The 25,027-nt window shown below is 45.1% G+C and overlaps 1 protein-coding gene across 1 annotated transcript in view; it reads left to right on the forward strand.

Annotated features, from left to right (window-relative positions):
• The first annotated feature begins 4,897 nt into the window (after positions 1–4,897).
• The window catches only part of DOCK2 (dedicator of cytokinesis 2), a 362,510-nt gene continuing 342,380 nt past the window's right edge, over positions 4,898–25,027 (forward strand). Inside the window, exons 1-2 of the mRNA XM_019741000.3 lie at positions 4,898–5,041; positions 22,957–23,040. Of these exons, the coding sequence (XP_019596559.3) occupies positions 4,999–5,041; positions 22,957–23,040 (127 nt within the window). The 5' untranslated portion in view covers positions 4,898–4,998. The remainder of the gene's footprint in view (positions 5,042–22,956; positions 23,041–25,027) is intronic.

A 25,027-nucleotide genomic window follows, 5' to 3' on the forward strand; every position in this document is an offset into this window, starting at 1 on the left:
CAAAAAACAGATACCTATTTTAGATTGCGTTTTAAGCTAATTGAGGGAAGAATCTTCAGTGCTCTTCAAATCTCAACCTATTTACTTTCTGGCATTACCCACCCTTGGTTCCCCACCAAATACTTTGCCATACTGTTGATGTGAACTTGTGTATATATATGTCAGAAACCTAAGATGAAATACAAGCATCTCTTAGGTCACCTGGCCGTGGGTTTATAAAGATAATAGAACTGTGTATAGGAAGGGATGACAAGCTATAGTTTACTGGCCAAGTCTGACTCACCACCTGTTTTTCTATGGATCGTGAATTAAGAATAATTTCTACATTTTTAAATAGTTGAAAAGAAATAAAAAGAAGAAAAAAGGAATATTTCACGACATGAAAATTATATGAAATGCAAATTTCACTGTCCATAGATGAATAAAGTTTTGTTGGAACACAGCCAAGCTCATTCATTTACATATCATCTGTAGCTGCTTTAATGCTATAATGACAGAGCTACTACTTGCAACAAAGACTTCATATGATGCTCTTATTACTTTGCAGTGCTGTCCAGTAACCTGTAAATCTCAGGCATGTGATTATAACTCCACAGTGTTTCAAGTGCCATGCATATCACTGTACAGCAGCATTTTAATTACAAATGCAATAGCCATCATGTCAAAAAAAAAAAAAAAAAAAAAAAAGAGAAAATGTAATGGGATACAAATGGCACGCTTTTAAGGTACAGTGGAATATGGATTATTTTGTTATCCAATTAGATAAGAAAGCATTGTGTTTACGATGCCAGGACAGTACAACTGTGCTAACAGAATGCAACAGTACAATAGAGTAAATACACATCACAACAGTCTCAACTGCAGGAAAACAGTGCCCAGAAAAATTACTTAAAACAAAACATCTCATCACAGCATGATTTCTTTATAAAAATAGAAAATGAAAATAAGACTGCAACCAAAGGAAGTCTTCAAGTGATTCACGTATTAACCATGAAAGGAAAGACATTTATTGATGGTGGATTAATCAAAGTACCTTTGATTGTAGCAGCATATGAAATGTGTCCAGAAAAAGTAGTTTAAGACTATTCACCATTTGGTGACAGTGGTTTCTTGAAGAGTTGAGGACATTGGGAGCAACTTAAATCATCAGTTTAAAAGCAGCACAAATGATTTCAAATAGTTTTTCTTGACTCTTGATAAGTTGACAGATGTTACCAATACAGCTAGTTGTTTATTTGACAAGTCAATGCTAACTTTGAAGTGAATGGAGAATTAGCTTCTATGAACAGTTCATGTGAAGACGCTATGGGCAAAAATATTTTCAAAGAAAATGAGGAAACACTAATTCAGTACAACCTGAAGTGGAATCTGCTAAGATGTGTTACAATAGTTGGTAGTAAAAATATGTGTGGAGCAGAAAAAGACTTTCTGGACAAATTTACAAAGGTTGTAAAAATGTAAGTTACTTAAAGCCTATACTAAAATCTTCTAATATTCATCAGAGGGTACTTTGTGGAAAATATTTTAATCTTTTATGTATTATTGAACCAGTTGTGTCAAAGGTGAATTTCATTAGCTCTTCTGGACTTAACTATTGCCTGTTTTCTGAACTTTTTTCAAAAATAGAAGCTGAATATCCTGACTTGCCCTACTGATCACATAGCAGTTGGTTTAACAGTAGTTAAAGTCATCTGTGACTTTTTGAGCTCAGGGTTAAGATTGATTTTTTTTCCTAATGAGAACAGCCTTCAACCACTGTTATTGAACATGGGATAACCTTGGAAACTACCTTTTGCTCTAGACTTCATAATGTTTCTTAATGGATTCATCCAAAATTACAAAGCAAAACAATGGCTAAATGCAGAACACTGTGGTAAAGGCATTTTGATGACAATTAATGTTTAAACAAGTAACATCAAATTGCTTTAAAAACTTTCTGTGTTGTCAAAAATTAAAACAAAAAGTTAAATCTCCATCCCTACACAATTATTCAATGAACACATTTTTCCAGGCTCAAACACAGTGTCAACAATGTTTTTCAGACCTCAGTGCAGCACAAACCAGCATTTTAAATGTCAAAATCCATTTTAACTGTGCAGTTGAAGAGCTTCTATCTAACCTTCAACTGGAATTGATTAATCTGCAATATAATGATGTGCTAAAAGGCAAAAATCAAGAGAAGATTTAATAGAATTCCATAAATGCCTTCTGAGCAATGAAAATGCTTAATAAAATCTTATGCTCATGGATTGATATCAGTATTTGGCAGTACCTTTCTTTGAGAGTTTTAGCCAACTGTGAAAGTTAGCCAACTGCAAAGTTCAGATGGCACATAGTCAACAGACGACTATCCTCACTTCTGACACAAATTGCAAGTTTGGGGGAGTCCCAAAATTATTAGGGTCAATAATTTATTGGAAGGACTACAGAACTCACTGAAAGCTGTTATGCTCAGTTACCATTTGTTATTGGGAAAGGGCACAGATTTAATTCAGCTAAAGGAAAAAGTACATAGAAAGGAGTCCAGGGACCTGCCAAACATTTTGGTTGTCCTCTCCACCTGGAGCCAGGACATGTTACTTTCCTGGAATCAATATGTGACAATATATGTGGAGTATTGCCAATCAGGAAAGCTCACCCGAACCTTGGTGGCCAGAGTTTTTATTGGGGGCTCTATCACATAGGTGTGATTGATTGATTGCCCACGTGATTGATCTCAACCTCCAGGTCAACTGATATCCTGTGGCCCAACGCCCCCATTTACATAACATTGTTGGTCGTTCTGTCATAGGCAGACCCCACCCCTGAATCATATTTTTAGACTGTCCACTGTGACCCAAGTTCCCACAGGCAAACCATGACATTCAAAGGATCTAGATATCACCTCCCAGTAGCTGAAAACAAACACAAGCCCTCTTTTTGTGCAAGGTTAATTGTTCATTACACACCACTTGTGGAAAAAGACATTGTCAAAGATGAAACATGTAAAATTTCATTAAAGATCAACATTAACAGGTGAACATTTGTAATCAATCTTGAAAAGGAACTCTTAATTTTAAACTCCAGTGAAGAGAAATGTGATTTCCCCCGAAATGTATTTTTCTCATTATTAAACCTCTATCACACATGGATGTACTCAATTATATCAAAGTTTGAATTTTATCAGCAAAAATTCTGGAAACTTGATTTTTATATACTCGTAAGTACCTACATATCCTTGATTTTGCTTCTTGGCCTGCAAAGACTAACATATTTACTATCTGATTTTTTATAGAAAAAGTTCACCAACCTTTGATGTATAGTCCAGTTTGTAATATTGCTGTGGTTAGTTTTATGAGTAAAGTTGGTGCAATCGCAGACTCTAATTATTCAATCAAACACCAATCTAGGTGTTGCTTTGGAAGTATTTTGTAGATATAATTAACATCTACAGTCATCTGCAATCAGTTGAATTTGAATGAAGGAAATTATCCTCAATAATCTGAATAGACCTGATCCAATCAGTTGAAAGGCCTTAACTGAGTTTCCCTTGAAAAAGAAGAAATTCCATCTGTGGACAGCAGCTTCAACTTCTGCCTGAAAATATCCAACCTGTGCTTCCTGCTGGCCTGCCCTATGGATGTTAAACTTGCCGAGCCAGCCTCACATTGACATCGGCCGTTTCCTTGCAATAAATCTCTCTCTCTCTCTCCATACACACAGACAGACAGACAGACAGACACACACACACACACACACACACACACACACACACACACACACACACACAGTGCCAAAAAAATGTATACACATTTTAAGAAAGGAAAATTGTATTAAAGTTGTAATACTCAATATATACTGATAGTAAAAGATGAATACAAGTCACATTTGATGTCTGCAGTTACAGAGGTGCTCAATATGGTTCCCATCAGCGTCCAGACACTTCTTTTTACTGCGAACTACTGCTTGAGCAACATTGACCAAAGTGTCCACTTGTATACATATTTTTGTGTCTATATATATATATATATATATATATATATATATATATATATATATATATATATATATATCTGCCTGTCAGCTGTGATACTGCCTAATCTACCTTATTGGCTCTCTAGGGTAAGGCAGAAAAGGAGTAACAAGAGTTATGAATAAAGAAAGAAAATTAAGGAAGACTTTAATTCAGTCTTATTACTGTGGATCAAAGAGACATTTTTGTTTCCTGATAGAATCTGTTCCCAGGGTATGAAAGACACTTGTTAAAGAACTGTCTCATTAGCCTGACTCTAGGACTCTTTTTCTGGTGTCACTGTTGCTGGCTGTTAGAGCTCCCTGGACCTCCTGGCTTTGTTGGTAAATCCTGTGCTTGTATGTTTTTAAAGACCTTTTTGAGCTTTCATCAGATTTTTAAGTGGCTCAGTGCCACCAAAAGGATAAAAACCACAAAGAACCTCCGCTCCAGGGGATATTTAGCTCTTATGTGTCACCTACTGCATGCATTGTCTTCTCTAATCTTCACAATAATCTCATGAAGTAGGTAATAATATTGCATTTTACAGAGAACACTGAATCTTAGAAAAATGAAATCATTTGTCCTAATCGCACAGCTGATAAGCAACAGGGTCTGGATTTGAATCCACATCTAACACCAAAGCTTGTACAATAGGGTGGGAAGCAGGTCTGTTCTATCACTAAGCCCAGTTAACTTCTTGCCCTTGTGGGAGTGGCCTGGGTGGTCCCAGGTACCTGTTCGACCTCTGCCCACTCTACTGGAAAGGAGACAAATTGGGGGTGGCCCCAAGCTTTTCAGGGGACCTTCTGGCCTAGCTGCTAGCCTTCGAATGTGTCCCTGCTCATCAGGAGGGAGGAGGAGGAACAGGGTGCCCCAGGAGGGGAGGCGGGCCCTGAGAGGGAGTTTGAAAAGAGGAAGGAAGTGGGGCCCGGCAAAGCCTAGCCACCCCCTGACTGCTTCCCCGCAGGACGACGTGAAGAGCCCGAGGGCCCCGCAGCCCAGCCATGGCTCCCTGGCGCAAAACTGACAAGGAGCGGCATGGTGTGGGTAAGTGCGGGATGGGGTCCGCAGCAGGGAGGAGGGGAGGTGGCCAGAGGACTGAGCAGGAAGATGCTATGCTGCTGGAGGCAGCAGCGCGGGCTGCGGACAGGGCACACTGACTCAAGGTCCCAGGGCGCAGTGGCCCCTCAGCCTACAGTGGGCTGGCTGGGCGGGGAAGAAGAGGCAGGGGCAGAGGAAGGAAGGTGGGCACCCCACCCAGCAGGCTGTGTGCACCCAGCCCACACCCACTCTTTCCCTCCACCACTGGCTGACCTCTCTGCCTAAGGCTTATGCATTTCCCAGATGGTGTCCAGCCCAGTACTTGGCAACTCAGCTCCCTGTGCCAGGCTCAGAATTCCAAGGTGTGGACTCTATTGCCCTGTTTGGAGACTTGGCCGTATAGAGAAGAGGGAGCAGTGCTTTCTTTCCTGGCCCGCCCTTGCCTGGCCCAGCATGCTTCCCTCTACCTCTGTCTACAGCCTCCACCCATCTGCTGCTTCCCCTGCCTCTTCCTCCTGGGTCAGGTGACCTCTGATTTAGCGCAGTGTTGGTCCAGAGTGCTGTGCAGGCTTGAGGGGTGGGGCTGGAGGACAGGGACCCTCCACTCAGCTCTGGAGAGCCTGGGGGAGAAAGGCTCCCACCAGGTTATCCGGATATCCAAGAAGCCAGCCTCATCAGTTTCAGCCATCTAATCTCCCAGAGGCCTCTGCCTGGAGCTCAGGGCGGAAGTGGTGGCTGGGGGAAGGGAGGCTTCAGGTACTGAGACTCTTTCTACTAAGTGGCATCTGTGGTGCAATCCCCATAGACTCACTGTGGTTTTCAAACTTAAGTGTGAATTTTTAAATTGCTCTATGGCTTGCTACACAGGCAGATACCAGACACCACCCACAGAGATAAGCAGGTCAGGTGGAGAACACAAGTGCCAAGAGTGATTAGAGGTACGGGTTTCCAAGGCCACTGTTGGAGAAGCACTGCCCTGGGGAGCTCAACATTTATGCATTCACTTGCTGGACTCTAGGCACTGTTTTAAGATAAATGGTCTCCATCCAGAAAACAATAATCTAAACCCTCAAGGGACTCAATTTTTCCATCTATAAAATGGGAAGTTTGAACTAGATGCAATAAGGACCATTTTTAACTTCAAATCTCCTCTAATTCTGGCCCTTCCAGCTGGGGGTATCAGGCTGGGACTCTTCTCAGGGGAAGATGTTTGATGGGGCAGGTCATTGTAGGTGGAGGGACCAGTGTGCTGTAGGACGTGAAAGCGGGACACACACGGCAGATCCAGGAAAGAAGAGCCGTTGCTCCTCTGCCTCGAGGAGAAGATGCATTGAAGGGAATGACTGTGCTCAAAGTAATGCGAGGCATATTTTGGAAGTCCGAATGCCAGGCTAACACGTGGAGACCCTTTCCGTCTAGGCGGTGGGGAGCCAAAGAGGGTTTCTGAGCAGGGGAGGGGCGTGCGCAGATTTGTGCTGAAGCCAGTGTGGAGAGAGGCTGGTGGACAGAAGAGCAAAGTTACCTGGATGGCAGACAAGGGGCAGTATCGGTGCTCTGGAGTTCTAGGGGTGATCTACGGGGGAGACTGAGTGTGCTGGAACAATCCCGGCCTCCGTCCAGGGTTGCATTGCGTTCCTGCTGTGTAGGGGTGAAGGTCATCGGTGTTGGTGCCAGACTGCCTGTTCTTGGTTTCTGGCCTTCAACACGCCCCAGCCCTGTGACCTAGACAAGTTACTTACTCTCTGTAGGCCTCAGTTTCCTTTTCTGTATAATGGGATAATAACAGCACTTGCCTCCCAGGGTTGTGGGAGGACTAAATGAGTTAATCCCCATAACGTGCCAAGAATGACAATTGCACAAAGTAATCCTCAGTAAATGTTAATAATTATTATTTTTAGACTTTGTCCTCTGCATGGGGGCCCAGTTGAGGACACGCCATCATAGGATGGGATGGGGCTACAGGGTGGAGTAGGATTCTTGACCTCCCTAACAGAGGAAGTCCCACTCTGTGCTCAGAGTATGGGAACTCTGTGAGGCCTCAGACCTGAAGGTTTCTCGATCTGGTGGTATAGACATTTTTCATGCCTACTTACGAAAATTCTGCTTTATGGGGGTCAGAAGATCTATGATTCTCTGGGAAGCCAGAGAGCACTTGATAGGTGACTGCTCATCAAAGGGATCTCTTTTCTCCTCAGATGAATGTCATAACTAAGATCACCTCCAACCCTCATCTATAGACTCTGGGTAGATGGAAGGAAAAGACAAGGCTTAGTAATGAGAGGGCGACTGGAGTCATCCAGCAGAAAGAACAGTGGCCTGAGAGGAAGGAGTCCAGGTTCCAGCTCTGATGCCGTCCCTGTTTGCAGACAGGGCCGTGCTCTGATTTTCTCATTATAAGTCTAGGTATTCATACTTTTCTATTTCAACGTGTTTTTTTATGAAGAGCACAGGAGGTAATGAGTATGGGGCCTTGGAGGAAGACAAAGAGCCAGAGCCATGGGAAGGCGTAGGGGGTTCTCGGACTATCTCAGGAGGCCCAGCCAGGCCTAACGCAAGGGGAACTGGAGCTTTGCTTTCCCACTTGGTTTCCCATTCAGCACGGGTGGCATTTAGCCATCCTTCCTCTGGCCTAATTGATGAGAGCTGCTGGTGTCTGTCTGTGTGGGAGACTGGCTTTACAGGAGGCCACTTCCTTATCAGAACCACTTGGCTTCTTGCTCACCTTACTGTCTGGTGGGCAGCCAGGGTGACCCTCATGTAGATTCCTGGCCAGGTTACTTTTTCCTTTCTTGATGGAGCTTACCACGTGATCCATTTGAGTTCCAGAAAGGACCCTCAGGTAGAAGTCGGATAGGCGTTTCCACAAACAAGACAGTATGCCCATGAGTAAGAAAAAGGCACAGCCTCTGCTGTTGGAGAGATTTATGTAAGGTTAGAAGCATGGGCTCTGAAGTCAGAACTGAGTGCAAATCTGGGCCTGTTCCCTTATCTAGGAATTGAAGATAGTAACGAAAATATAGGTTTCGTAAGATGGTTATGAAGATTGAATGCATGAAAAGCACTTAGTAATTTGGCTGTCTCAATGAAAGTTAGTGACTGAAGTCAAGGGGGTTCAGGAGAGCCGTGCCTCACAAGAGAGCAATATTTTATGGTTTACAGGCTTTGCAAATGTAGATAAGGGGTCTTTTCCACATTTTGGTTGGGGAATAGGGATGAATCTGAGACCACCCTGTGGTCCAGGAATGCTGCTGCAGCCCAGGACCCTGGACAGAGCTAGTCCACGCCGAGATGGACAGATGTGGATGGGCAATGGGTGCCTGAGTTCCTTGCAGCACAGGCTCTTATTACAAGAAACAAAATCCACTGAAACAAGTTCAATAAAAAGATATATGGTGTGTATGTGTATGGAAAGCCCTGAACTGAAGCTGTCCTGGAAACCTCTGCCTCTCTTTCCATGGCTTCCCAACTTCTCTAAATACACCAGCTCCCTTCTCCTTTCCTTGCCAACTCCTTCTAATTCCATTGCTCCTTCCTAGCTTTGATATTCTGACAACACTGTAACAGGTGGCCCCAGCATGCCACCTGCTCCAACTTTGCATGACTTTGCAGTTGAAGCATTCACTCAATCTTCTCTCTGTCATTCGTCAAAGTCCTCAGAGGGAGGACTTTGCCAGCCTATGAATCGGCACCACCCTGTTCGTAGGGGTCAGGGTGCTGCCCCGCCTGGTCCAATTCCTTGTGGTTATGGGATGGGGATACGAGGGTTACCACTCATCTAGCATGAGCTGTGGTGGGGACAGATTCTTTGACAAGGAGGCCTGGGTAGAACGTGCATTACAAACACACCAGAACAGAACTCCACTATAGAGGGACCAGTGTCTACTACTCCTGTTCCAAAGGCAGCATTTAAGGGGGAGGGACAGAGAGCATCATTCACTCATTGAGTGGTTCACTTGTTCACTCATTCCTCATGCATTTCTTAAACGTTTGCTGGCTGTTTCCCATGGGCTAAGAACTACACTAGGCACTGAGATTCCCATAATTAGGCCAATATGGTCCTTACCCTTTTGGAGCTTATGGTCTAGAGGGGAAGACAAAAAAGAATTTCATGGACAATTCAGTAAGCATATTGTGACATGTTATTGTCATAAAAGAGCGTTGTTCCATGAATGAGACTATCGGGGGGAAGATCTTACATTGGATGGTCTGAGAGGCCCTCTGAAGAGCAAGGAGGAAAGCGTTCCAAAGGAGAGGCTTGGAGGGATCTCAGTACATGTGTCTTTGTGTGGAGGCCAACTGCATCTTTGAGCCGATCCCCAGAAGTCAGGACGGTGCAACAAAAACACGTGGATCAGAACTCGAATTCGTCCTCCCACCAATTTTAGGTGCCTGGGCGTCCTGCTCTCCAGTGCTTCCACAACTCGTTTGGGAGTGCCTGTGGGGCTGGCTGTTGGAGTTCACAGAAAGAGATTGTGTGAATCCCTCGGCTCACGGAGCCTCCTTAGTCGGTGGGCGTCTTGTCCCCACCAGAGTGCTGGTGCTCGAATGGGCTGTGACAGACTGTGTTTGCTGAGCTCTGCTTCCTCCTGAGATCAGCATCCTTATGTTGCTACTGTATTTTGAGACAAGCAATTAACCGCCATAATATTCTGCTAATTTCTGGACCTTTGGACTTTCTGGTTTTTTGTTGTTTGAAAAAGCTTACCGGCCTTTAATTTCATAGTTAATTACACATGGGTGCCACCGTCTGCATTCTGCAGCAGGTGCTCTGCAGGTGGCGAATGATGCTTATCACCATCCGACTCCACAGGGACCTGGGTAGATGCTACAAATGTTCCTTTTAATAGACGCTTTCTCCTTTCTTCCCCATTCCTTTAATTGGTGTGAGTCGAAAAGCAGTCAGGCTGAGTTGCTGAGCTTCTTAAGTCTTACTCAGTTTTCAGTTCTCCTTGGAGAACGTCATCCTTTGTCCCCCTGACCCCACTGGGACACTCGCAGCTTTTGCAGCTTTGGGAGTCAGCTGCGTGCAGACTCCAGCACTCAGTCACGGAAGCTGGTGCTGGAGGGGGATATGACTGACAACGTGGGCACTTCTCCAGACGCCTCTCCAGACACTGCTCTGCAGCACCGAGAATTCCCCTGACCTGATCCCTTGGGTCAAAGCCTAACTAGGATGGTGGAAGGAGACCTAAGTAGAAATTGTAACCTGCATCGATGCCCCAGGATCTGACACAGGGTCTGAACAGAGAGGATGCAGAACAGACATCCATTGGGCTGGACTGAGTGGTGGCAATGCCAGGTCTGAGACACCATGATGGGCGTGCTGGGCTGTGGCAGAGGGGCATACCTGGTGTTTGCCCGGGAAGTGGGAGTTTGCTGCTTGCCTCACTGGTGGTGGCAGTAAGGGAGATGTCTCAGGAAAGAGTGTTCCAAGAAGAATAGAACGCCAATGCAAACTCCTAAAGAGGACGCCTCTCTGACGTGCGGGAGCCATTGTGGCTGGAGGAGAGTAAGCAAGGGGCAGAATAGTAGGAAGTGAATTCTCTGAGGGAAAGTTGTACTGAGTAGTCCTGACACATTTAACAGCTTGGGCTTTGACTCTGAAGGGAAGGGGTGAGGCATGCTAGGGTTTTGAGCAGAATTGTAGAACTTTCTGTCTTGTTTTAAAAGATTATTCTAGCAGTTTTATGGGGAATAGATAGAGGGGAATTAAATGTGGAAGCAGAGGGGCAGGTAAGGCAGCTACAACCCAGGCATGAGATACGGTTGCCCACACCAGGGGGCAGCAGTGGAGGACGTGAGATGTGCTTAGATTCTGGATGTGTGTGTTGTAGGCGGAGCAGCTGGGATTGTCCTCGTGGATTGGACGTGTGTGTGGGAGAAAGAAAGGAGTCCAGGGTGACGCCACGGTTTTGGTCTTAGCAGCTCGAAGAATGGAATAGCATACAGGGCTTTCTTCATTACACCTTTGATCTAAGTTATCGTCCACGTTGTCGTAAATAATGTAGCCTCCCCTTTTCTCAGCGCTGTGGTATCGTGTTCAACCCACACAACCACCCTGAGAGATGGGTACTTTTATCTTCATGTCACACATGATGAAACTAAGGAACAGAGACCTTGGAGGTGTCACTGAAATACAGCCTCTTCCAGGCAGTTTTCGCACACCTCATCCCTGGAAGAAACCTCTCCACTTTTATTGAAATCTTCCTTTTTCACCTTGTCTTTTAGTTACATAATCACATGTCATCTCTCCCACTGGTTGGCATATTGTCTGAGGGCAGAGCTCTGTCGAGGGTCAACTTAGAGTTTATCCAGCTCTCAGGCACTACCAGGAATGAGGTAGGCCAGAGAGACTAGCCATTACTGTAACGGCAGCCCTTGGGAACCCATGGAAGCTGTGACCCCTCATCCTATAAAAATGTGCACATGTACAGTTTTGCATCACAGTTTCATCAAGGCTCATTCATGGAAGCCAGATAAGGACTCAGGTAAAAGGTGCTCAGTGACTATTTAAGAAACCTATGCAATAGATACAAGCAAGGCATTCTGCCCAACGTGTGACTTCTTGGAGCTGGGGGCTGCCAAGAATAAGGACACAATTTTTATAGTCTGAATAGATCCATCAAGTTCAATAAGTGCTAAGTGATGGTCCTGAACTGGGTATTGGGGCCCAGAGCTGAACGAAGCACAGTCTGCCCTCAGGAAGCTCCCAACCCAGTGGTACTTGCTCTTCTTTTGGTTTGAGGCAGCAAAGAACACCACCAATGTTCATGCTAATGTCCCCATTTCACAGGTTGAGAGTGGCTGTGCCTCTTGCTTCGTGGGACTATGGCTCCTGCCATCACCCCCATTCTCTTTTATTGTTGGCTTGTGTAGAATTATCTGGCTCCTCCATAGAATGTAAACTCCACGGCAGCAATGCTGTGTTTCTTGCTCTTCTCCAGCGCAGAGTGCCTGGCACAGAGCAGGTTCTCAGTGAGTAGTTTTTCATTGGATGATGGACTATTGGCTGGATGGACGAGTGAATATCTAGATAAGTGGGTTAGATGGATGAGGGAGCAGGGGGTGGGGGACAGAGCGGGGACCGGGCTTGGAGGATTTTCACTTTCTGGTGCCTTATAAGGTTCAGAGGGATGGAGTTGCCCCATCTCGCCTTCAGCTCCTCACCCCTCCTTCCCTGTCAGGAGGCTAGGTCCCGTGAGAGCAGCAGAGCAGTGAATGGGGTGCTCTTGAACTCTGCTCCAAACACCTGCACCCCTGCGTCAAGGCCACAGTTCTCACCCTGCGCCTCCATTCACATGTCCCCGCTGTCCCTCACGGACTGTGCACACGTCAAGCTAATTTCCCCTCCTCCTCCTCCTCCTCCCAGCCCTGCTGCCTCCCTCCCTGCCCATCACCTCAGGGGCTCTCACTCCAGTTCTTCCGCTTGCCCTCCCTCGGCCCCTCCCTCTCTCTCCAGTCTCACTTCCTTCATGAGGCCTCTCTTCATCTCTTTCCTCTGCGAACCCACAGCTGCTGTGGCCCACAGCTTAACCTTTTATTTTTAAGACAGCTTCTTGTTTCTTGTGTGTTTATTTTGACTCTTCGACTAGATTTCACAAAAGGTCCATGAGAGCAGGAGCCATCCCCCGTCACCCCACTTTTCTCACCTTCTGCAGGATCCAGCCAGATCCTCCCTGCACTGAAGGTTGGGGGTTGAGAAACCAGCCTTTGATTTCATCATAAAGTCTCTCTTCCAGCTCTAGTGTGTGAGTGTGTGAATGCAGGAAAGTGGAGTATATTCCTGTGTGTGTGTGTGTACGTGTGTATACGTGTGTGTGCGGGCACGTGTGCACGTGTGCCTGTAGGAGTATGGAAAGGAGATAGTGAATCCCAGCATGACGTTTTAGAGCAGCGCTTAGCAACCTGAATACTGTGGACTTTTGGGGTCAGGTGATTCTGTTATGGGGCCGTCCTGTGCCGTGCGGGATGTTTAGCAGCATTCCTGACCTCTGCCAACTGGATGCTAGGAGCGCCTCCACTCCCCTATCCCCCCACGTTGTGACAACCAAAATGCCTCTAGACATTGACAGATGTTCCCTTAGGGACAAAATTGTCCCCAGTTGAGAATCACTGTTTTAGAGAACTCATGGGAATTGCAACTTTTCTCTGGTTGGCAGGGAATGTCACTTGGACCCACTAAAAACAGCACAGTGGATCCAGTGGAGTTCCTGAAGCAGCTGGCAGAGAGCAGGCCCTAAATACATACCCGTCAGTGAGAGGCCGAATGGTACAGTGGCTGAGTGTGTGCTCTGGGGCTAGTGTGCCTGGGGTGAAATCCTGGCCCGGACGCTTCCTAACTGCGTCACCCTGGGCTGCTCACTCGATCTTACACTACCTCACTTTCCTCATCTGTGAAATACAGATGATAACAGTTGTATTCCTCACAAGGATTGTGTGAGGATTAAGTAGGTGACCGTGTGTACAACCCTTGGAATAATGTCTGGTTCACAGAAAGTGCTCAGTAGAGGCGGTAATTCCTCTGTCCTGTCTGGCTTGATGGAGGAACGCCACCTCCTCCTTGGGTTCCTCCGGCTGTGATTCCCCTGCCTCATTCCTTGCTGACTTGCACCTCATTTGAGCTCCGGCCTGGCTGCCAGAAGCTTCTGTTGGGTCACCACATTTGCCCTCCCTGGTGCAATGCCAGGTATTGCCTCGGAGCTGAGGCTGTCAACACCTTGCCTAGGAGCTTCAGGCAGACTGCTTGTGCATTTCAGTGAGCGTGTTTCACGCAAATCCAAAGTGGACCTGCTGGCCAGTTCTGTATCCCCTTGGAGCAGAGACCCTTGCAAAGCCCAGCTCAGGCAATTACGTTCTTTTCCTCCATTATTGCATTGTTCCTTTTACATGGCTACTCGTCCAAACTCTATTAACACTTGGTGTTCGCTGAAGCTTTTGTTTTCAAATATGTAGCAAATGGCTGTGCCCCAGATGAGGTACGAATCCATCCTGAAGGGTTACAGGGCACTTGACAGCTGCAATCACAATTGGCAGCCAAGCTGGCTCAGCATCTCTTGAAGTAAACTCAAGAAATGCAAGAAAGAGCTTACCCAGGAAAAGGAACATACCTGCCCTTCATGTTCATATCCCTTCAGTTCAACAAGTATTCATTAAAGCTCTGTAAATATTGATTGAGCTTCTACTGTGGCCCAGGTGCTGCTTTCAGCTCTGGGAATTCAGTGGTCAACAAGGCAGATGCAGTGGCCACCGTCACTGAGACTGGAGAAGACAAGAAATGAACAAGTCCAGTCCATCCTATCTATCTATCTATCTATCTATCTATCTATCTATCTATCTATCTATCTATCTCAGACATGCACGCGCACACACGTGAAACCGTGACGTCATCAATGGGCTGGTCTGGGAAGCAAGGACTTTGGATCCATATGGGTTTGAATCCACTTTCTACCACTTAATCTCTCTTTGATTTTCTCATATGTTGCATGGATGGTGATACCTTGGAGGGTTACTGTGAAGAGTAAATGAGCTGATACAAGTAAAATGCTAATAATTTTGTCTGTCTTATCTGTCACTGTGACTCCAGCAACCACAATAGTACCTAGCACACAGTAGGTGCTTAAATGACTGTTGAAAAATATGTGCTTCGTACATAGTAGGTGCTCACTGAATTTGTTCACCATTTTGGGGGAAGCAGTGTATGCAGTGGTTAGAATCCAGACTTCTGGATCATTCTGTCTGTCTGTCTATCTGGTGGGGAAGTTTTCTACACTCCCTGTGCCTCAGTTTCCTCATCTATAAATCCAAGAGAAACATTGTACTTACCTCCTAACATTGCACAAAGCACAGAGCCCACACCCTCGTTGTTTCTCTGAGCCGTGTGATGTAACAGTAGTGTTTACTTTTTTCTTATTTCTCTCACTGTGGGCTTCTGATGTGCAGAATACTTGAGTACGTTAAGTAGAATTGCTGGCTCATCAGTAGATTCAGTTTCCAGGGTTGTTGGAAAGTCCCACCTGTCTCAAAGTATCTGCTCCCACTGGCTTTCCCACCCTGGGATTTCCAATATGAGAGTCCTATTGGGTTCGATGGCCCCAGATGGCCCTTTTATTCTTGGCTGTAATTATTTTGGTCTGGATGGGCTTGTCAGTAACCGGCTGCTGCCGTGGTTCCTGAGTGTAGTATTTTGATTCAGAGAAAGGTCAAATCCTCCATGAGGAAGTGTCAGTATTCTCCAGGGCATGGAGACCTCGCATAAAAAGGGAAGCTGGAATGGGCATCTGTGGGAATCCTTCCGCCACTTGTCTGTCTCCCGTGGGCGGGCATGGTTGGGGCAGGGGCCCGTTATGATTTCAGCAGTCTCTACTTATTCTCTGCCCTACACGTTCCTCATGGTTTTCTGCCCTCGCTCAGTGAGGAAACCTCCCTCACTAGAAGTTGTGAGTGGTCAGGCCTGCAGGGAACAGGCAAGAAGTTGACCTGTTCTTACACTGGTCCAAGACAATGCAAGTGAGGGTCACAGATAAGCAATCAAACGTCAGCAAAGGGTGGCATTCTGGTTCAAAGTTTCCTGTTAGTCATTTAGAAAACTGAACAGAATTGGGTATTGGTATGCAAAGCCACTTCCTTTGTCAGTAATGTCTACTTTGCCCCAAATGGAGCCTTGAGAACAGAGTCCTCGATGCAAGCAGAAATACACTTGTAAATTAAACTACAAAGTCTGTTATGTTTATTTTCATAAGATGCGAGTCCTCAGAACGAATACCGACATTCATGTTGAATACCAAGTTTCAGGACATCTTCTTAAGCTGATTGATTAGAAGAACCTTCTCACCTAACAGAGCTGGGCACAGTGTGAGGAAGAGATTCCTGGGGAAAGTCTGGGAGGAGACAGAACAAAACAGTCTTGCCCCGCCATCCACATGTCGGATGGACAGCCCCAATTTGCTAGCGCTCCAGAGGCAAACATATTGTGGATGGTTTGCTACTGCAGGAAGCCTCAGTTGCCTCTGCGGCCGTGCCCAGCTCTGTGGCTTGCACCTCCTCAGCCCTCAGCCAGACTTCTGGGGCTAAAGGGAGCAGGGAGTGGAGAGTCTGTAGAGTTTGGGGAACCAGCAACCTGCAGGTGTCCAATCACAGCAGCCCATGTGGGGACAGGCCAAGTGGGAAAGAATGAAGAATCGGGCCATGCTTATGCAGGAGAAGAGACTTCTGGGTCCCCTGGGGGCCCCGTCAAGGTTCTCTTTTGGATCAAGGATTAATTCTATTCGGTGGTAACCCACAGTGCCATTGGTTGTGAACGACAGGGAAGCAGATTTAGAGGTGACAAAAAGAAGAGCTCTGAAAAGAGCTGTGAATGGACAGCTTTAGGACGTATTACAATGCCAGTAAAGAGAAAAGTGACTACCTTTTATTGAGCACTTACTATGGCCAGACACAGAGTCACGCTCTTTCTGTGTGTTAATCACAGCTGAGTTTCCTAGGAACCCTGTAAGGTAGGGACCATCATTTCCTTCATTCTACAGTTAGGGAAACTGAGGCTCAGGGAGAAGTTGCTGCTCAAATAGGTTGCCGCTGGCCCCCACAGTGCCTTTGTGTGTGTTAGGAAAAGACAGCTGTCGCCTAGTGGACAAAAAACCTTGGTAGGGCACAGGCCTTGGCCAGGAAATCATCAATTGGGAGCCAGCCTCCATTGCTCTCTTGACTGGGTGGCCTTGTGCAGGACAAAGCCTGAGCAATCATGCTGTGGCCCTGGGCATGAGGCCAGAGCTGGTAAATAGCGTAATTAGGTTCAAGAACCACATCTGTCTGATTCCAGAAACACTGGCTCTTAACTCTCAAGCTTTATCATCTCTCAGGATTGAGACTTTCCATCCCATAAGGCTAGTTGGTTCCTTGGTGAGAGGGCTGATTTATATAATTCTTTGCACTAAATAGCCTGCAAATTTCCTCTTTTTCACTCAGAGAATACAGCTCAGAGAATGTTGCAAGACTGAAGAATGAATGTAGGGTCTAGTAAGCACCTGAACACCTGTCATCCAGGTGCTGTGTTGGTGGGGGCGGGGGGGGGGCAGGTGCACAGAATGAACAAGGCACAGGGCTGGGTTTGAGTCCTGGCTCTGTGATTTACCACCAGGCAGGTGGTGGTGGTGGTGGTGCAGATCTTAGGTAAGCCACTCAAACCCCTCGGACCTTGTGTTTCCTCATCTGTAAAATGAGGCTAGTGCCTTCCTCCTGCAGTAGTTGTGCTCACATGAAAGGGCAACTGAAAATATGCTTCCCTGTGACACCGTGAAGCAGCATTGTAAATGTCTCTTGTTTATGTTTGAGGAGGGTTCTGAACTCATTTCTTCTCCAAGACCTCTTCACTCATGTGATCAGTGCTTTCATTGAGTTGATAAGCTTTGGTAGCTTGTGTTTTCATTTTCATTTGTATCAAAAAATGTTTTAATTTCCCTTGGGAGTTTTTATTTGACCCACTGGCGGTTGTTTAAATTTTCAAATATTTGTGTATCTTCCAGTTTTCTTTCCATTACTAATTTCTAGCTTCATTCCTTTGAGGTTGGAAAATATGGTTTGTTTGATTTCATTTTTTTTTTTTTTTTTTTTTTTTTTTACTTTCTTAAGGCTTGTTCTGTGGCCTAACACATGGTCTATTATGAAGAATGTTCCATGTGTGCTTGAGAAGGAAGTGTATTGCTGTTGTAAGACAGAGTGTTTTGTATATGTCTGTTAGGCCTGATTACTTGTAGTATTGATAAAGTCCTTTATTTCCTTATTGATTTTATGCCTAGTTGTTCTATCCATTATTGGTAGCGGAGTATTGATTTCTTCAATTCTTATTGTAGAATGGTCTATTTCTCCTTTTAATTGTATCAGTTTTTGCTTCATATATTTTAGTGTTCTGTTTTAGATACATGTATGTTTATAATTTCTACATTTTCTTGCTGTATTGGCTCTTTTACCAATATATAATATAATGTCCTTCTTGTAATATATAATGTCAACATATAATGTCTGATAACAATTTTTGACTTAAAGTCTATTTTGTCTAATATTAGTACATTCACCACAGCTCTTTTTTCATTACTATGTGTGTGAAACTTTTTTTTTTTCCTCTTTTTTCTCACTCTTTCACTTTGAACCTATTTTTGTCTTTGGATATAAAGTGAATCTCTTGTACACGACATATAGTTAGTTTATGGTGTTTTTTGTTTTTTAAATTCTTTCTGTCATTCTCTGACTTTTGACAGGAGGGTTTAATCCATTTACATTTAAAGTAAATACTCATAAGGAAGAACTTCCTTCTTTCATGTTGTTATTTGATTTCTATGTACCTTACATATTTTTGTTTGTTTGTTTCTCAATTATTTGTTGATCCTTTTCAGTTTAACTGATTTTTATTTGTTTGTTTGTTTACTGTTTTGATTCCCCTTTCATTTACTTTTCTCTGTATTTTTTAGTTCACTTCTTAGTGGTTAACCTGGGACTTACAATTAACATCTTACATTTATAACAATATAGTTTGAGTTAATACCAACTTATCTTCACTAGTATACAAAATCTCTGCTTCTATGCAAACTTATTTCTCCCCCTCTGTGTTGTTATTACCACACATTACGTCTTTATACATTGTGTGCTCGTTATCATAGATTTATAATTAATGTTTTATGCATTTGTTTTCCCAATTGTCTGTTAGTGATGGGACTCCCTATTTCTATTTCTTAATTTATTTTTCATTTTTGAAGGATAATTTTGTGAGATACAGAATTCTTGATCAACATTATTTTTTTCCTTCCAGCATTTAAAATATATTATCCTACTGCCTTCTAGCCTCTATGGTTTCTGAAGAGAAATAGTTTGTTAAGTTTATTGAGGATTCTTTGTACATGATAAGTTGTTTCTCTCTTGCTGTTTTTAAGACTTTGTCTTTTGTTTTTAACAATTTATTATTTCTCACTGTGGATCTCTTTGAGTTTAACCCACTTGGATTTCATTGAGTTTCTTGGTGTGTGTAGATTCATGTCTTCCATCAAATGGGAGTTTCTGGCCATTAGTTCTTCAACTATTATTTTGGCCCCTTTATATCTTTCTTCTGTCATTACAAAACTCCCATTATGTTCCCATTGGTAATCTTGATAGTGTCCCACAGGTCGCTTAGGCTCTGTTAATTTTTCTTTATTCTGCTTTCTTTCTGCACCTCAGTCTGGCTAATCTCAGCTGACCTATTTTCAAGGTCATTGATTCTTTCTGCTGCCTGCTCAAATTTGCTATTGTACCTCTCTAATGAACTTTCCACATTTGTTACTACACATTTTGGCTCCAAAATTTCTATTTGATTCCTTTATAATTCCTATCTCTTTAATGATATATGCTATTGTCTAAGGCACTATTCTGGTTTCCTTTAGATTGTTTGTTTGTTTTCAGAAGTGGACTTTATTGCTGAGGGTGGAGGGTGATTAGCATAGAGATCACTGTCTCTACTCTGAAGAGAAGGAGTAGCTGAGAGGGATCCTTCTGGCTGGCTCAGGCTTTCATTCTAGTTGGATGGTAGCAGCATCTTCCCAGAGGGAAATGCTTGGTTTCCTTAAGTTCTTTGTCCATAATTTCCTTTAGCTATTTGAACATTTTTAAGACAATTGATTTAAAATCTTTGTCTTGTAAGTCTAATGTCTATCCTTCGGGAATAGTTTCTTTTATTTTTTTCCTGTGAACAGGCCATACTTCCTTCTTTCTTTACATGCCTCATAATTTGTGTTGAAAACTGGGTATATTCAATATTATAATGTGCTAACTTGGAATCAGATTCTCCCCTTTTTCCAGGGCTTGTTGTCACTGCTTGATATAAGTTATAGAAGTTTATTTCATGACTTTTCTAAGGTACTTTTGTGAAGACTGTATTATTTATTGCATGTGATCACTAAAGTCTCTAAATGCTTGGAGTTGAAAGAAAAAAAAATCTCATCTTAGCAGCTGGACTCTATGCATGTGTGTTGGGGCATGCTTCAAGGCCTAGCCAGGCCATTGGCAGCTCTGCCTTAGCCTGTGTTTCCTGCCTCCACGGAACTTGAAGGTCAACCAGAGTGGATTGCTTAGAGCTTTCTTGCATCCTTTCTCATCATGTATCCAACTCTGCACATGGCCTTCTAGATCCCCTGGTATATGTGGGTATTCATCAGAGCTCTTGTTCTCCAAAGCATTTCACTCCTAAATCTTTCCTCCCAGGCTTATTGGTGGGATTACTGTTTGCCCCAACTTATATTCTTTGTCCCATGTGAAATGTTTTTGACCAACGCCCTTTGTATAGCTGCTTTTCTGCCCTAAGAAAGCCCAAAGTCAAGGAAATAAAGGCAAGCTCATGTCTTAGTCCTCCAGGGAGCCCATGGCCAGGTCCAAACAGACAGCTATAGTATATTGGGACGAGGTCTGCAGTGCCTCCCTTGGCCCCAGGAACCCATACCAGGGACGTGGGATACCATCTTCAAGACCTTCACTGCTATGGGGAGTAGAGGATGGACAAAGATAAGTTAAAATACCACAAAACTTTACCAGGTTTCAGTTGTCTTTTTCTTGATTAAGCATTTCCTTGCTCACTGTCAATTTTTGCCCATTTTTCCAGAATTGTGATGAAATTGATTCTGATAGTTTTTGCCAGATTTTTCATTGGAGGGACAGTCACTTGGAGTTCCCCATTCCCCCATATTTTGCTGCTGTCATGCTAAGCTGTAGTTTTTGAATGCATTTTGTTTTGTTGACAGATGAGGAAACTGAGGACCAAAGGCAGAGGGAAAGAACAGAGTCAGTGGTAGCACTACCAGGAGCGCTCAGGTTTCCTCTCATTTTGTTCAGTCTGCCTTCTGCCCTGTTTGGTCACATGGTTCAGTAGCAGTGAGTCTGTCCTGTATTTGGAGACCACTGGGATTAGAAAGACAAAGTGACAGCTTCCTCTTGGGCCTCCCTCTATCCACTCTGCACACAACAGCCAGAGCCGTAGTCAGCATAATGGGGTTCTATCAGTTCCCTGCCGAACACCCTTCAGCCTCCAATTCCCTGGTGTATGTCTAAACAAAAGATGGTCTGTCCTATGGCTATACAATGGAATATTAGTCAGCCACGAAAAGAAATGAAGTATTGACAGTTGCTACCGCATGGATGGATCTTGAAACTATTGTGCTAAGTGAAAGAAGCCAGTCACAAAAGACGACGTATTCTATATTCTATTTATATGAAAGGTCCAGCAGATGTAAATCATAGAGACAGAAAGTACATTAGTAGATACTTGGTGCTGGGGTGGGAGGGGCCGCTTTTTGAGGTGATAAGATTGTTCTCAAAGTAATCATGGTGATGGTTGCACAACTCCGTGAATAAATAATAAAATTATACACTTTGTATGGGCAAATTATATCTCCAGAAAGCTATTACCGAATAAACAAATAAAATCCTTCCAGTTACCCATTCTCTTGGAATAAAGCCCAAACTGTCGTGAATCCCTGCACGACCTGGTCCCTGCCTCTCCAGCCTCATCTTGTGTAACTGCCCCGTTGCTGGACTCCATCCACAGCAATTTCCTGCGTGCTAGCTGAGTACACCAAGTGTCTTCCTTCCTCAGGACCTGTGCACACGATGTCCCCTCTTCTGAAATGTCTTTCCCTCTGTTGTCCGCATAGCTGACTTATGCAAATCTTCCATATGTCAGATCAGGGAGGCCTTTCCTAACTACCCCAATGAAAGTCCATGCCGCCCGTTATTCTCTACCAGTCTCTATTTGTTTTCCTCCACGCCATGTACCATATTGTGTAACCTTATAGTCATCTGTGTGTTCACCAAAAGAGCATGTGCCTGGCACACCGTGATCACTTACTGAATATCTGCTGCATAAGTGAATGAGGACAACCTTGTAGGATCATACCGCCCATCCTCCTGGGGGCCTTTCCTTAAATCAAGCCACACGCATTGTATCTTCTTCTGTCCTTGAAGACATCCCGAGCTGGTGGTTCCATTTTAGCCCTCAGAAAACAAGCTGCATCCCTAATGTAGGTTAACAGTGTGACCTGGCCCTCACTTAGTGAGTGACACTGAGCAGGGCCTGAGCACTGCAATGGTATGACGTGATCGCATGTTCCAAGGGGTTAGCCAAGTTTCTGAAGCACAGAGGGGCCTCTATTCACAGCCCACTGCTGCTCCCCAGGAACGGGCAGTGTACATGGGGCGGGGGGAGCAGAGCACACCCTTGCATGTAGGTACTCATATGAGTCCTACCATCCATTAGGAAATGGGGGTCAGTAGGCCTGGATAAGCCAAGGAGAACTCAGGGAGGAAGCAGGACTTTGTCCTGAAGGATTTCCTTTGGCGAAGGCCAAGAAACAGGCATCTTTAGCTGGAGGAACAAAGGTTGGTTAGAGCTAGGTGGCATTTGAGTGGTGGAGAGACTGACACTTTAGGCTTTGTCACCAGGATGGAGTAATTGAGGAGCAGCAAGTAGCCCATATGGATATTGATTTTCTTGTCACTTGCTAGCCTGATGACTTTGGCCAAATTGTGTAACCTCTCAGCACCTCCATTTCCTCATCTGTAAAATGGGATCACAGGTTATACTTCACAAGGTTGCTGTGAGAATAGAATGAGAAGATGTGCTGAGCACATGCCTGGTGTACAGTAATGGGTCAACCCATGGTAGGTGATATAAACACCCTCCTTGTCACTCAGACTGGAGTGCAGGACCTGTGCTAGGGAGACGTCAGGTTTGGTTAGTGAATGGAGGCCCTTAGGAGCCAGGCTGGGCCTGAACTGACTTCTGTGGTAGTCTGTTTAGCCCAAGTAGGCTGCATGGGCGTCAGATAAACTCAAGGCTGGGAGTGCTGGAAGGAGCAGAGCTCTCAGTATCCTGAAATCTCACCAGGCGGCCTCTCTCTTTCATTTCACAGCCATATACAACTTCCAAGGGAATGGAGCACTCCAGCTCTCCCTGCAGATTGGCGACGTGGTACGAATACAGGAGACCTGCGGAGGTGAGTGGCCCAGGCGACCCTCGGAGGCCAGGACCCTTGACTGATGGTGTTGGGCGGCCCCCAGTACATACCCAGCACCTTCAGCCCTCCCGCTAAACCTGCAACTGGGTGTGGTCTTTGAAATTTATTTTGCTAATATTAATAATTACCATTTAAAAAATAATACTTTGTTGTTTTAAGAATTTATGCTGAGTAGCAAAGGCCCACCTGGGTGGTTTGATTTGGCTGTTTCCGCCTGTGACACCTTCTACATATACTTTTTATTAGTATCAATACCGTTATAATGGAAAATCCGCATTATTGGGATTTTGAAGGGCCCAGTAAATTGCACCCCTGATTCCAGGTGGCCCACTGTGCACAGGGTGTGGTTCGGGCACTGCACCTGGTCCGAGGAACAGTGCTCACTCCCTTCAACAAGCGGGGAGTCCTATCTTGGGCAAAGTGGCATCTCTTTCTTCCCACAGAGGTGCCATCCTCTTACGAAGCCAAGTGTCTGTTGGGCTGTGTCCACCCATGGTGGTGGTGAGGTGCTTTGTAGAATTTGCACAAAGGCTAATGGCCTTGGACTCATGAGTCTGGCCACTAGAAATCAATAGGTCACCTATGTCGCTGATAAAATTGATATTGGGAGCATGGCTTGCATGTAAGAGCCAAGTGAGCTGGCTAATGTGCTGGCCGCAGTCAGGCAGGCTCTCCCAGATGCACCAACACAGCTCTTCCCCAGCCTGGGCTGCCTTCAGTCCCACTGCATGCAGGCCATCGAGTGCGTCCTTCCTGTGGCAGGGCAGAGCAAGGAGAAAGAACAGTGGAGGGCGCTGAGCACCCAAGCCCCATCCCTGCCCCCAGCTCAGCCCCTAGGAGAGGCTCCCCTTCTACCTGGATGGAGTGAGGGCCGGGCAGGAGGCCAGTGTGCGCCTGTGAAGGAGGCCCCCTCAAGGGGAAACAGAGAGCCAGAGGCAAGGAGGTTGCCTACACAACTAGCCGTCTTTGGGTTCTTACCACATAAGGGGGAGGGGAGGGAATGTGCTACGTTCCTTATAACATGTGAGTTTAGTTACTCCTCACAGCAACCCCGGGGACAGGTAGCATCTCCAATGCTGGATTAGCTACGTGCTACTTCCAGGGCCACTGTGCAGGTTGGCGCACACGTACACACGAACATACACACATACACAGACACCGACACAGACAACACACACACACAGACAACACACACACACACACAGACAACACACACACACAGACAACACGCACACACACAGACAACACACACACACAACACGCACACACAGACACACCCACACAGACAACACACACACACAGACAACACGCACACATACAGAGATACGCACATACACACACAGGCATAGACACGCACACACACGCACACAACGGCACCCACATACACACAGACACACGAAAAGCAAACAAACAGAAAACCTTCTGAGGGGGAAGAATTTGATATTTCAAAACACCTTTGAAGGAGTCATGGGGGAAAAGAGAACTTTGCTTTAGTATTAGTTTGTTTTGAGTTGTATCTGAGGGGAAACCATGTATGTACTTACTCTTCCGGCCTCTAAAGATCCCAGTCTGGCCCCATTTAAACCTTTTTATACACAGAGTGAATGAAACTGGGCGAGTGAGGAGGTGGAGGCAGTGCTTTCCTGAAGACTCAGGTCGTGCTTCTGAAAACCCTGCCCCTTCCCACAGTGCAACGCTCTCTTTTACAAATCGAGTTCTGCTCAGCAGCAGATAAGCAAACTCTGGGTGTCTACCAAGGGCAAAGAATGAAAGACTACTCTGCTCAGTGTCCCTTAAGTGCTACTGAATGCCACTTCCGAGAAACAGGCAGGTGAGGAACCAAGGCTCAGGGAGGAGAAATGACTCACCTAAGGTCACGTGATGAGCCAGCTGCCATTCTCTCCAGGCCAGGCCTGTAATCCACACTGTTTCCTCCGCCCCATGCTTACCAAAAGAGTGAAAAAGC

The sequence above is a fragment of the Rhinolophus sinicus genome, chromosome 5 (assembly GCF_057876585.1).
Source record: "Rhinolophus sinicus isolate RSI-liver-muscle chromosome 5, RSI-T2T, whole genome shotgun sequence".
Taxonomy (NCBI): domain Eukaryota; kingdom Metazoa; phylum Chordata; class Mammalia; order Chiroptera; family Rhinolophidae; genus Rhinolophus; species Rhinolophus sinicus.